Source organism: Vicia villosa, unplaced genomic scaffold (genome assembly GCF_029867415.1).
Source record: "Vicia villosa cultivar HV-30 ecotype Madison, WI unplaced genomic scaffold, Vvil1.0 ctg.000412F_1_1_3, whole genome shotgun sequence".
Taxonomy (NCBI): Eukaryota; Viridiplantae; Streptophyta; class Magnoliopsida; order Fabales; family Fabaceae; genus Vicia; species Vicia villosa.
The window spans coordinates 245,940-259,880 of NW_026705189.1; the positions used below are offsets into that span (position 1 = coordinate 245,940).

Genomic DNA, 13,941 nt, shown 5'->3' on the forward strand with positions numbered 1-13,941 from the left:
TGTTTTAAACTTTTTATAGATAAATTATATAAAATGTCCAATAAACCAATTTATAATTAAAAATATATATTAATTAAAAAAGTATAGTAATCTAGATGTAGTGGAAGATATCTTCTCGTTTTCATATTTATTTTGAAATGTTTTTGAGATTAGTTTGTTCTCTATTCTCAATCTTGCGAAGAAAAATTCTCTATTTTTGAGAAAAAAAATCATTTTTAAGAAAAGTTCCCACTAAAAAATGCAAATATAAATCCACACATCTCTCACGAAAAAAAACTAAGGAAGTTAACTATCTTGTTTAGCTGCTTGTAGTTTTGTATAATTGAGAAGGATTTTTCTAACCTATGCAACCTTGCATAGGATAAAAGATAATTAATACACCATTTTTTAAATATAAATTATCATATTTATTATTATTTATGTTGATCTATTAATTGAAAAGGAGAGAGAAAATATAAAAGATTACTTTTTAAAATAAAAATAATTAATATGATAATTTATATAGAAAGAAATAATGTATTAATCGCCCTTATCCTATGCAATGTTGCATAGGTTAGAAAAACCCAATCATTATTAGTGATATTGTAATCAATTATAATTATGACTATTATTAGGTTTACTTGTCTATAACAAAATTTCTATTAGTGGATGTCGTTTGGCAAGAATTATTATAATCTTGGTGGTTGTTGTCTCACTCATATTTTTGGGCGGTCCCTGTTATCAATAATGATGACATGAATATATATCATTGCCATGCATTTCTTTTTGTCTATATGGTGAACTATGCCCATAAAAATATTTGATGAGAGTGTTTACTCGTTCAAATTATCTACTATTAAGCTTTGCTCTGTTTTTAAATAAGATTTTCGAAGTAGACGGTAAAATTGGTTTATGTGAATTTATGGGTTGTAAAGTTGGATATCAAATTTTTTTTAGTTAAATATGTTTTTTGTCTCGATAAAATAGCAAATTTTATTTTTGGTTCCTATAAAAATAAATGATATATTTTAGTCACTATAAAATTATTATGCACATAGTTTTAGTCTCTACTGTTAAAACCAATATGTATTTTTGAATGATTCTTTTGGAGACATGTTAAGAACGTTTTAAAAAGTTTCTTAAAAAAATTAAACTCAAAATTTGATTTTTAAGTCGAAATTTTCGTTACTTTTATCATTATTTTTTGAAATTTAAAAAATTTATATTTAATTCTTGTCATTTTAAAAAATTCTAAAATTTGATAAATAAATATTTTACTGTATTCTAAACATGTATAAAAAAATTATTCAAAAATTTAAAAATTAAAGAGTAATTAAACAATTTTAAAAATTTTAAAAAATAGTATGAATTAAAAATGCATGAAAAAATGTTTAGAAGTATCATTTATTGAAGGCAAATTTTTTAGGGACTAAAATTAAATGTTGGTTTATTTATAGGGACAAAAAACTCATTTAATCCATTTTTTTTCTTCTGAAAAATAGATTTTGTAAAAAATGTTTGGTACAAATCGATCATATTTTATCTCTAAATATATAGACTAATCTTTTAAATTTTTTTTAAAAAATCTTACCAAACGGTGCAACACAAAAATTCAAAATATATAATTAAAATATTTTAATAAGAACTTTTTCTAAATCAACTCTTTTGAAAACATGTTTCAAGAGAATAAAAAGATTGTTGATAAAATAAAAATTAATGAAAGTATATATATATATATATATATATATATATATATATATATATATATATATATATATATATATATATATATATATATATATATATATATATATATATATATATAATTATTTATAATATGTTAAAATAAATTAATGCGATAGAGTATTAAATTAATAATTTTTTAATTCATGAAATTTTATATATTTAATCTATTTGATAATCTTTCAATTTAACAATCAAATCGATTTAATTTAATTTTTATAAAGACTTATTGAGAGATGCATATGTGCTAAACTTGACTCCGGTATCAACGAGTCTTAATTTTTATTAGTATATTGTAAGTTTAATTAAATTTTGCTTATATTGTAAAGGAAGATATAAGATTTTTTGGTATGCATTTGACCTGATTGAAAAACAGACTATATTTGTGATTTATTTTACCTAATTGTCACGGTATGATATTTGGCATGAGAATCCAGTTAATCATAAGTGTACTCTGTGCTACAACAAGCTACTGGATACAATGTATCTCTATACCAAATATGATAATCAACAAATTGAAGCACATTGTAGGTCTTTTTATGGACTGTCAAAGGTGAGGTGAGCAGAAAAGCTCTTGTGGCATGGAAGAAGGTATGCACTCCAAAGGATAATGGAGGCCGAAAAATCCCTAACCTGGAAATCTAAAATCAAGTGCATTTGATCAAGTTGCTCTGAAACATCCAAAGGAAAAGAGATAGCTTATGGATCTAATGGATTCATAGCTATTATGTTAAAGGAGACACACTGATGAAGGTGCCCATTAAATTTGTCTGCTCTTGGATTCTCAGGAACGTAATGAAATAGAGAGAAATGGTAGAGCGAATGAAAGAGTGGAAACAAGATGAAGAGACTCAAAGATTCAAAAATAAAGTGTTCTACCATGCCCTGATGGAACAACAACAATAGGTCAGGTGGAGGAAGATGTTTTATGAAAATGGAGCAAGGCCACGGGCGCAGTTTATCCTATGGCTTGCTTGCCAGGATAAGCTAGCTACTAAAGCCAGGCTACACAGATTAGACTTAATCGACCACACCATCGGTTTCTTCCGCCAAGAGGAAGAGACACTTAACCATCTATTATTTTGTTGTGCTAAATTCAAACAGATGTGGCTTGAGGTTTGTGTTTGGATGCAGGTAACATATGCACCTGCAACGTGGGAAGAAGAAATTAAATAGATTTGTAAGAAAAGCAATGGGAAGAGCGTGAGTGCACATGTCCTTAAAGCTGCTTATACTGAAACTGTGTATGAATGTTGGAGGCATATGAATGAGGAGATTGAAGCTAGAAATGATAAGAACATAAACATAGGGCGGAAAATTATAGAGATAGTAATACATAAAATGTGGGAAAAACCCAAAGTAAGGGAGCATGTTGCTCACCTAATGGCTTCATATTTTGATAGTGTTTTTAGGCTGGATCTTAGGATGACCTGGTACCTAATCGTTTTTTGGTAAATACAAAATATTTTATTTTCAAATAAATTTTGCATACTTTGGTCCCTACAAAATTATTATGCACATAATTTTAGTATTTGCTGTTAAAACAGTGTGTATTTTTGAATGATTATTTTGCAAACATGTTTATAACGTTATAAAAAGTTCATTGAAAAAAATTCAAAAATTGATTTCTAAGTCAAGATTTTCATTACTTTTATCATTATCTTTTGATATTTAAAAAATTTATATTTAATTCTTCTCATTTTAAAAAATTCTAAAATTTGGTAAATAAATATTTTACAGTATTCTAAACATGTATATGACAAAAAATTATTCAAATATTTAAAAGTTAAAGGGTAATTAAACAATTTTTGAAATTTTAATAAATAGTATAAACTAAGGGTGTGTTTGGTAAAAATAGTGGTTGGCTGATAAGCGAACTAATAGCTTATACCTTATGGCTGATGGCTAATGAGTGATAGCTTATAACTTATATAGCGGATGATTGAGATTAATAGCTGATAAGCTAATATAATTGAAGTGTTTAGTAAAAGTAGCGGTTCAACTAACTTATAAATGTAAAATAGCACAAAAGATATTTAATACATAATAATTTCATTTTTAATTAAAATAAATTATAAAGAATAAAATTAGGTTTTTGTTCAAATAATAAGGATAAAAAGGAAGGAAATATGATAAATTATAAGCTATAAGCTAAAATGCTATTTGAAATAACGTATGAAAAATAAGCTATAAGCTAGCAAAATAAGCTATAAGCTCGTGATGAAAAAACGTCATCAAACGGGCTTGCCCGCCTATTTTAATTTATATTTTTTTCATTGTTTTAATAGATTAATAGGTTTTTTTTACCTTTTAATTAAACTTTTCACTTATTTTTTAAAACAATTTTTTAGAAAAGAAACTTTTTAACAAATTTTACTTAAAAAAATATTACATATATTTATAAATAAATATATAAAATAAACCATAAAGAATTGGAATTACTGGAATTAACTAAAAAAAGAGAGAATTTTGGTGGAGGGGCGGGCTTTGGCGGACTATGACGGGCGGCGGACTTTGGCGGAGCGGGCTTTGCCACCCCTAATTGCATCCCATCCTCACCCACCCCTAAATTTATTTTTTATTTACACCTCATATTCCTACTATAAGAGAATTTTGTTTCCTAGTCTATGGTCTCACACTACAAGAAATACTGCATTTTGCCAGGGGTTAAACCCCTCACTAAAGGCAAAACCCCCTCACAAATGCACAATTTGCGAGGGGACAGCTTCCCTAGCAAAACAGGGGGTCGCAAATCCATTACCGAGGGGATAAACACTTCGCTAATTTGCCAGGGGTTACCCCCCTCGCTAAATGCAAACTCAAAAATCTGCTCTGCAGGCTACAACAATAGGCACCAGCTAGCAGTCTGCACATTGGCAGACTGCGTCAGATATTTTGCTTGGGGATTAGCCCCTCGCAAAATGCAGGATAAATTTTTTTGCTTGGGGACTAGCCCCTCGCAAATTGTTTATATTTAAAAAAAAAAATAGTTTTCAACGTCGTACATAATAATATATATATAAATATAATTATAATATAATTTAAATTAAAATATATATATATATATATATATATATATAATAATAATTTAAATTAAAACAAAATTATTATAATACATATAATAATTAATATTTAAGCAAATATATTAAAAATTAAACTCCATACAAAATTACAATAATATTTAAAAATAAGTTCAAAATAATTAACACAAATTGTTCAATACAAATTAAAATAAACTTAAATATGTAAATTTAATTATTCCCCCCATTTTGTTCCTCCTCTTCTTCATCAGCTCCTCCATATCCACTAGTTCCTCCAAATCCACCACCACTCATATTTTGTGAAGCAAAAAACTGATCAAACCTTTGTGACCGCTCATTTGCAATTCGCATTGCTTCTTGGTATTCCTGTGTCTGCCTCCTCATTTCTTCCTGAAATTCTCTCCTCATTTCTTCCCGTAATTCTCTTTCTCTTCTTTGCATTTCCTCCTGCATCTCTAATTGTTTTCTCTTCATCTCTTCAATTTCCAAATTTCTTGCTGCTACTTGTTGTGCTGCCTCAGTATTTGCCAAGTTTCTCACAGTTTCAAGCATTTCGGCGGTTAATATAGGTGGAGTGGATGATCCTTCTCCATCAGCATACCTCATTTTGAAATCTCTACTACGCCGCTTGATATTTTTGGAATACCCTCCAGTACAATACACTCTCCCATTTTTCTTCTTTCCACCTGAAACCTTATACCAAGTCTGAAAACCAAGACTGGGGTCAACAGGATACCCCGGTGGTGGTTCGGGTATTTCAGGATGCTCTGACAACTTTATGGCAAGTTCTTTATCAAAATTCTCCTATAAAAAAATTAAATGTTATCATGATTCAAATAAACTATTACATATAAAAGAAATAAAACTATGTACATATAAAAGAAATAAATAAAATGTATTTGATATAAAAGTAACTTACTTGAGTGATTTTTGCGCGCTCGTCAATAAACTCTCCATTTCTCTTGAGATGAGTCTCCATGTGGAGCTCATTAAGAAGTGGAGTTCTGCCTAATTCTTCACGCTAAATAAGTAAAAAAAAATTAATTATACATAATGAAACATTTAAATAATAGTTTAATAAAAAATTTATAAATTTATGTACCATCCTTCGCGCAACTTCAGCCACACTAATGCTTCCCGCTGCATAGTTGCAGCCACCAACTTCAGATGCTCTATTTTTCTTTGCCTGCTCAGATATTTCCTTAAACTTATCAGAATTCCAATGATCAACAAGCTGTGGGAATATATCTTCTCCTATCCAACGTGGACGTGTCCCTTTTGCTTCCCATTTAAGTCTAACATTCCTCATGGTATCAGAAAATCGAGCAGCACATTTTGTGTGAAAGTTTTCTTTAATCGCGGCCTCATCTCTAACATCCCAAACACAACGCTCCTACATTGTTGTATGAATTTAAAAATATTAGATAAAGTAGAATCATGAATATCACAAAAATTAAAAAGGAAATGTCAAAATGAATAAGTAAATTATACCTGAAATGCCTGAAACCATTTTTCCCTCTCATCTTCATCTACAGCTCCATAAGACGCCCAAAATTGTGTGTACTTCTCTTTTATAATATTTGTTATGATCGATACTGCCTGATGTGAGGGAACAATTCTAAACAACAAAATATTCAGTTAGTATTGATTAAATAAAACTCATATTTAAAATATAATATAAAAACACAAAAACTTACGATCCTGCATCGGGATAAATGCATAGTCTGCCCTCATGATACTTAATTTTTTGAGTCGTATTTTTTTTCAAAATACGCTTCCTCTTTGTTTGCTCCTCAGCACTAGTATCTCCAGGAGCGCTGGTATCTCCAGGAGCACTGGTATCTCCAGGAGCACTGGTATCATCCTCTGAAGGAATGGGTAATGGCATGCTAGATCCACCTGTCTCTATATGCATGGGTAATGGCATGCTACCAGATCCACCTGTCCCCATATGCAAGGGTAATGGCATGCTACCAGATCCACCTGTCCCCATATGCATGGGTAATGGCATGCTACCAGATCCACCTGTCCCCATATGCAAGGGTAATGGCATGCTACCAGATCCACCTGTCCCCATATGCATGGGTAATGGCATGCTTGATCCACCTGTCTCTGTAGGAAAATATGTGGGGTAAGAGTATCCAGGAGGACAAAAAAAACCTGATCCAGGGGGCATGGATAGTAATCCAGTGAAAGATCCAGACATGGGCGGTGTAGGATGCATAGGCGGTGTAGGATGCATAGGCGGTGTAGGATGCATAGGCGGTGGAGTAGAGCGTGGAGTAGAACGTGGCATAGGAACGAACATATCTGAGTTAGGAACCTCCTCTACAATGAATCTAGTGCGACGAGGCTTTAGTTGACCCTTACCTTTTTCATCTTTTTTGGGTGGCATCTTTTCCTGTTACACAAGATAATATTTGAAAGATAATTGCACAAGATAATATTATCAAGTTAATATTACATAAGATGATATTTGAAAGTTAATATATTACACAAGATAATATTTGAAATTTAATATTACACAAGATAATATTTAAAAGTTAATATTACACAAGATACTATTACACATGATAATATGTGAAATACACAAGATAATATTACATATTCAATTCATTCATCATCATAATCTTCGTTGTCTTCATCGCATCTGATATTATTGTCTTCAGACTCTCCTAGCTCTTCATGCTCTTCTTCCATAGGATTTGTTGACAACAAGATACTTGCGTCAATTTGTTGACCCTCAACTGCAGTATCACACAAACTTACAATCTCCTCAGTTTCAATTACCTCATTAACAGGTGAAATCTCATCATGTTGGTATGCAACATCTTCCATTAACTCATCAGTCTCAATGTGACCCATTGGGTTGGACTTGATTACAACACACCATTCTCGTTTCCGTGGGGTAATTGAAGGATAAGGTACATAATAAACTTGCCTAACATTATGTGCCATAATGAAAGGGTCATACTCTTTGTACTTTCTATCTCTTCGAATCTCAACAGTGTTATACTTTTTATCAATTTTTGTTCCTCTAGAAGATGGATCATACCAATCACAATAAAATAAGACAACTTTATTTTCCGAGTCCATATAATTATAAACCAACTCGTAAATATGTGTGATAACCCCATAGAAGTCGTCCTCACCACCCTCTGTAACTCCTTTTACGACTACACCACTGTTTACGGTTTTCTTCCCTACACTCCATTCCTCAGTGTGAAATTTGTAACCGTTTACAAAATATGTGTGCCATTCATTTACACGTTGACTAGGGCCTTCAGACAAATTTCGCAAATGTATTAAGTCAGGACTTAGTGTAACAATACATGATAATTGCTGCTTAAACCATGTTGAAAAATAGGCATGTGTGTAACCAGTCGATGGTTGTTCGCCTGTGCTTTGATAATAGTAGGTACCAAATGCCCTATTTCGAAAAGAAAAAAAGGTTAGAGAAGGTAAATCTTAACCAATTAAACAGCACATGATTTAATTTAAAATATACTTACTCAAGATATGGTTTAACTTCAACGCAGTTAATCAGCACATGAACATGAGCAGATTGCATTTCTTTTTGTGAAAGCCAATGCTCACTCTTCTTCCCTGCGGGACGGCCTGGACGACCGAAAACTGATAAGGTAAATTGACTTCTTTCACTGAAGTTAACTTCGTTCCTTATGATTCTTGGAGACAACATCATGTGATTGAAATAATGAGAGCAAAAATGTGATGTTTCGCGATGTATATAATGTGCACAAATTGATCCCTCAACTCGTGCCTTATTTTTAACTGATCGCTTTGAATCACCCATGAATCGTTCAAATGGATACATCCATCTATATTGAACAGGTCCACCTAGAAAAGCTTCATAAGCAAGATGCACAGGGAGATGCTCCATAGAATCAAAGAAACCTGGCGGGAATATTTGCTCCAACTTGCAAAGAATGACAGGAATATTTCGGTCCAATTTAATGATGTCGTCTACTCTTAAAGTTGAAGCACAAATGTCTCTAAAAAATTGACTGATCTCAGTAAGTGGATTAAGCACATTCTTGGGTAGTGAACTGAATGCAATTGGAAGTAATCGTTCCATGAAAATATGACAATCGTGACTTTTCATTCCATGCAATTTCCCAGTGTTGGCGTCAGCACATCTTGCCAGGTTAGAAGAATAACCATCAGGCATCCTCAATTCATTTAACCACCGACATACAGCTTTTGCTTCTTGGGGAGTAAGAGTGTAACAAGCCTTGGGTTTTAATAATTTTCCGTTTGGTCGAGGTTTCAACTCCAATTCTTTTCGATTACAATAAAGTTCCATGTCTTTCCTAGCCTTCTCATTGTCTTTTGTCTTCTCATTATCCATCACCGTGTTAAGCACATTATCAAAAAAGTTCTTCTCAATATGCATAACATCAAGATTATGACGCAATAAATTATCCTTCCAATAAGGGAGGTCCCAAAAGATACTTCTTTTTGTCCAATTGTGGTCAACCCCATATCCTTTAATTCTACGTGCTTCACCATAGTCTGTGAATTTTGGTAGGTCACAAACATTATTCCATACTTGAGTCGATGACAATCGAGGGGGAGGTAGATCTTTTACTTTTATTCCTTTTCTAAAAGCATCTTTATTCCTTCTAAATTCATGGTTGGTAGGTAAGAACCTACGATGACAGTCAAACCACGAACTTTTCCCACCAAAGTCCAAAGTAAACGCTTTTGTGTGATTCATGCAATGCGGACATCCCATTTTACCATGTGTACCCCATCCAGACAACATGCCATATGCAGGAAAGTCATTAATTGTCCACATCAAAGCCGCTCGCATATTAAAATTTTGTTTACGAGACACATCATAAGTCCACGCTCCCACCCACAGCCTCTTGAGATCATCAATTAAAGGTTGCAAATAAACATCGATTCCAGCCTTTGGACTCGACGGTCCCGGAATGATGCATGTCAAAAACATGTAAGGTTTCGTCATGCACATCTCAGGAGGGAGATTGTACGGGGTAACAATAACTGGCCAACAAGAATATGCATTTCCTGAAAAATTATAAGGAGTGAAACCATCTGAGCATAATCCAAGTCGGACATTCCTAGGTTCAAGTGCAAACTCAGGATGAACTCTATCAAAGTGTTTCCATGCCTCGCCATCAGATGGATGTCGCATCATGCCTGAACTAATTCTGTTTGTATGGTGCCATGCCATTTGGCTTGCACTGTGCATTGATGCAAACATTCTTTGCAACCTAGGTATTATTGGTAGATAGAACATAGATTTCGCTGCAACGCGATTTTGCCTTTGGTCAACTCCTTTACTGCTAACTAAATACCTCGGACTCTCGCAAAACTTACATTCCTCCAATTCCCCATCATTTGTACCAAACTCGTTGTCATAAAACAACATGCAACCTCTAATGCAACAATCAATCTTTTTAACTTCTAATCCCAACTTCGACACCACCCTTTTTGCATCATAATAACTTGTAGGCATGTTTTCTTTCACAGGAGTCGCGTCCAACATCAATCTCGCAAAGAATTCTAAACACTGATCAGGAACATTCCAATTTGATTTCGCAGCCAAAAGTCTCACACACATTGATAGCTTAGAGTCAGAAGACCCCTCAAACAATGGTATATTTATTTCTTTCAACAGCTGATAAAACCTTTGAGCTTTCTCATTCGGGAGTTCTTCTCCATCTAAGTCTTGTGGTTCATCATACGCCACATTCACCCCTAATGCGTCAGTGAACATCTCCTCGACGAGATTAAATTGCTCCTGGCACTGCATATGTGATGAACTACTCCCTGGATCAACTCTATTTATATCTGGTTCTATATGTGTTTGACTGCTAGAAGCCTCTCTATTCATCTCCTGCATTGTTTCCCCATTAGATGTCCAAACCCAGTAATTTGGCCTAAAACCCACTCTCTCCAAGTGACGCTTCACTTCACTAGGGTCACTAATAATATTTCTGCAACCACACTTTAAACACGGACACCTTACCCCTCCTTCCCTGCGACAACATTCTTGAGCAAACGCATACGAGAGAAACGCGGCAACTCCTTCCATAAAAAGTGGTTTAAGCCCACGTCGTCCAGGAAACATTCTATCATACATCCAACTACGATAGAATTGGTAATGTTCCATACTGCACATGTGAATCATGTTTAATTATATTCAATATTTGTCTTTTTCTAAACATATATAAACTATATACTTGTTTTTAGTCCTAAAAAAATATTTGTTTTTAAAATATATTTAGTTGTTTTTAGTCCTAAAAAAATATATATACATGTGAATCATATATAAACTATATACTTGTTTTTAATCCTAAAAAAATATTTGTTTTTAAAATATATTTACTTGTTTTTAATCATAAACATACATACTTGCTTTTAAACTATATATATACACAAAAGCACACAAATTTGTGAGATATAAACACATATATATATATATATATATATATATATATATATATATATATATATATATATATATATATATATATATATATATATATATATATATATATATATATATATATATATACTATTTATTTATATACCGTTTTAATAAATATATTGTTTGTATATACTATTTTTTATTACATACAATAAAATTATATTCAATATTTGTCTTTTTCTAAACATATATAAACTATATACTTGTTTTTAGTCCTAAAAATATTTGTTTCTAAAAAAATATTTTGTTTTTAAAACATACAATAAATTATCAAATATATATTAAATATAATAAACTATCAAATATAATTTTAATTTCAAAAGTACAAAATTTACAAACTGTTTTTTTGATAGAATAGTACTAACTATACAAATTTTTTATACTGTTTTTTTAAATACTTATTGTTTTTAATGCATACTATTTCCAAATACATACTATTTTTATATTATTATACTGATTTTTTAATACATACAGTTTTTAAACTATTATATACCATTTTAAATATACTGTTTTTAAATTATAATATATAAAAATCGTTTTTTTTAAATATACTGGTTTTATAAAATATATTGTTTTTAAATAATATTTTTATAATATTATTATAATATATAAAAATCGTTTTTTTAAATATACTGGTTTTATAAAATATACTGTTTTTAAATAATATTGTATAATATATAAAAATCGTATTTTTTTATTTAATATATAAATACTGTTTTGTAAATAAAGATTATAATATTTACTAACACATATAAAAACATACCAAACATAATCTTATTTTTAATACTAAACATAAATTTTATTATACTACATTTAAACTACTAATTTAAAAAATCAGCAAATATATTATTGTTCACATCAATAAATCTGTTATTTTTAAAAGAAATAAACTGTAATTATGATATTAAATTCGAAAAAATTAAATAAAAAAATCTAAACACATAAAAAAAAATATAAACTATAATCTAAACACATATATAAAATTTATATATAACAATATCATAAACACATATAAAAAAATATAAACACATATAAAAAAATCAAAACACATATAAAAAAATCTAAACACACATATATATATAAACACTTCCATCCTAAACACATATAAAAAAATTTCAAAAATTTTATATGTGTACCTTAATTGAAGATAACCTCTAGCCTGAAGATTCCCTTCAAATTATAAGATCTTTCTTCCAAGATTTTGTCTTCTATAAATCAATTGTTGTATGAAAAAAACAAAATTTGATTATATTTTAAATAAAAAAGAATGTATAATATTACTTAGAGGAAGTAGAGGAGAAATTTTACCTGTAAATTATGATGTTGTTGGTTGAGATGAATGAGATTTGAGATGAATGGGGTTGTGAGGAAGAAGAAGATAAATGGGGTTGTGAGATGAATGGGTATTTTGGTTAAAGGAAGAAGAAGATAAATATGTAGGTTTGAAATGGGTAACGTTCGGAAACAGAGAAGATGAAGTAAATGCGTGCACATGGGGTCAGACATCAGCGAGGGGCAGCCCCACGGAAAAGAAACGGTCAAAGGGGGCGTGGGGTGACCCCTCGCAAATTTCACCTTGAAAATAGAGACTGCACGCGCAGTCTGTTTGCGCCAGTTAATGAGACAGTACTGTCTTTTTTCCGAGGGGCTACCCCTCGCTAAAATCTGTACTTTTTTTTCCTTGGGGTTATCCCCTCGCTAAATTCTGTACTAGTTGCAGAATGAATTTTATTTTTGGCGCCACTTTAGTTTGCTTGGGGTATCCCCTCGCAATGCAAATTTTCAAAATCAAAATTTCCCTCATCTCCTATTTGCGAGGGGTCTCCCCTAGGTATGCGTATTTGTTTTTAAATTGTGTTTTGCGAGGGGCTTAACCCCAAGCAACGTTATTTTTTTGCGTGAAGGTATACCCCTGGCTAAATCCCCTGGCTATTTCAAAGATTTCTTGTAGTGTCATCGATTATCACCGTTCTCACGAAAATTCATAAATATAAAAGAAAATATTTTTCTTATTTAATTAGTAGTTAAAAAATTCAAAAACTAACCCTACAAAAATAATAATCTAATTATTTATTAATTTTATTATTTTAACAATATTTAATCTATATTTATAAAAGTCATGAACGTTAAATTTTTAAACTTAAAATTATTTAAAATAATTATTTAAATTTCTCTCTTTTACTAACTTTACCTATTTCTTTTAAACTTCTTATAAACAAATTATATAAAATGTCAATTAAACCAATTTATAATTTAAAAAATATATTAATTAAAAATATTATAATAATTTAGATGTAGTGGAAGATATCTTCTCGTTCTCATATTTATTTTTGAAGTGCCTTTGAGATTAATTTGTTCTCTATCAAAGGAGATTTCTCAATTTTTGAGAGAAAAAAAATCATTTTTAAGAAAAGTTCCCACTAAAAAATTCAAATTTAAATCCACACATCTCTCGGACGAAAAAAAAAAAACTAAGGAAGTTAATCATCTTGTTTAGCTTCTTGTAGTTTTGTATAATTGAGAATCATTATTAGTGATATTGTAATTAATTATGACTATTATTAGGTTTACTTGTCTATAACAAAATTTCTATTCGTGGATGTCGTTTGGCAAGAATTATTATAATCTTGGTGGTTCTTGTTTCACTCATATTTTTGGGCGTTCCCTGTTATCAATAATTGATGACATGAATATATATAT

General features: G+C 30.8%; 2 protein-coding genes across 2 annotated transcripts; both read right to left on the reverse strand.

Moving 5' to 3' along the window:
• Positions 1-4,973: 4,973 nt before the first annotated feature.
• On the reverse strand, positions 4,974-13,120 carry LOC131627907 (uncharacterized). The gene is made up of 7 exons (XM_058898759.1): positions 12,550-13,120; positions 12,378-12,449; positions 6,461-7,164; positions 6,255-6,381; positions 5,866-6,156; positions 5,683-5,784; positions 4,974-5,567 (listed from the first exon to the last, which is right to left on the reverse strand). Exons 3-7 carry the CDS (start codon positions 7,156-7,158, stop codon positions 4,974-4,976), a joined length of 1,812 nt encoding a protein of 603 aa, XP_058754742.1. The 5' UTR covers positions 7,159-7,164; positions 12,378-12,449; positions 12,550-13,120.
• On the reverse strand, positions 7,377-10,941 carry LOC131627908 (uncharacterized). Its single transcript, XM_058898760.1, has 2 exons — positions 8,361-10,941; positions 7,377-8,044 (listed from the first exon to the last, which is right to left on the reverse strand). The coding sequence occupies exons 1-2, from the start codon at positions 10,939-10,941 to the stop codon at positions 7,377-7,379; spliced, it is 3,249 nt and encodes a 1,082-aa protein (XP_058754743.1).
• Positions 13,121-13,941: the final 821 nt, after the last annotated feature.

Coding starts and splice junctions, on each gene's coding strand:
- LOC131627907 (XM_058898759.1), bottom strand. CDS start 7,158: ATGCCACCCAAAAAAGATGAAAAAGGTAAGGGTCAACTAAAGCCTCGT. Junction 6,157..6,254: donor AATGGTTTCAGGCATTTCAG/GTATAATTTACT, acceptor ACAACAATGTAG/GAGCGTTGTGTTTGGGATGT. Junction 5,785..5,865: donor CTGAAGTTGCGCGAAGGATG/GTACATAAATTT, acceptor TTACTTATTTAG/CGTGAAGAATTAGGCAGAAC.
- LOC131627908 (XM_058898760.1), bottom strand. CDS start 10,941: ATGATTCACATGTGCAGTATGGAACATTACCAATTCTATCGTAGTTGG. Junction 8,045..8,360: donor CCGTCCCGCAGGGAAGAAGA/GTGAGCATTGGC, acceptor ATTTGTCTGAAG/GCCCTAGTCAACGTGTAAAT.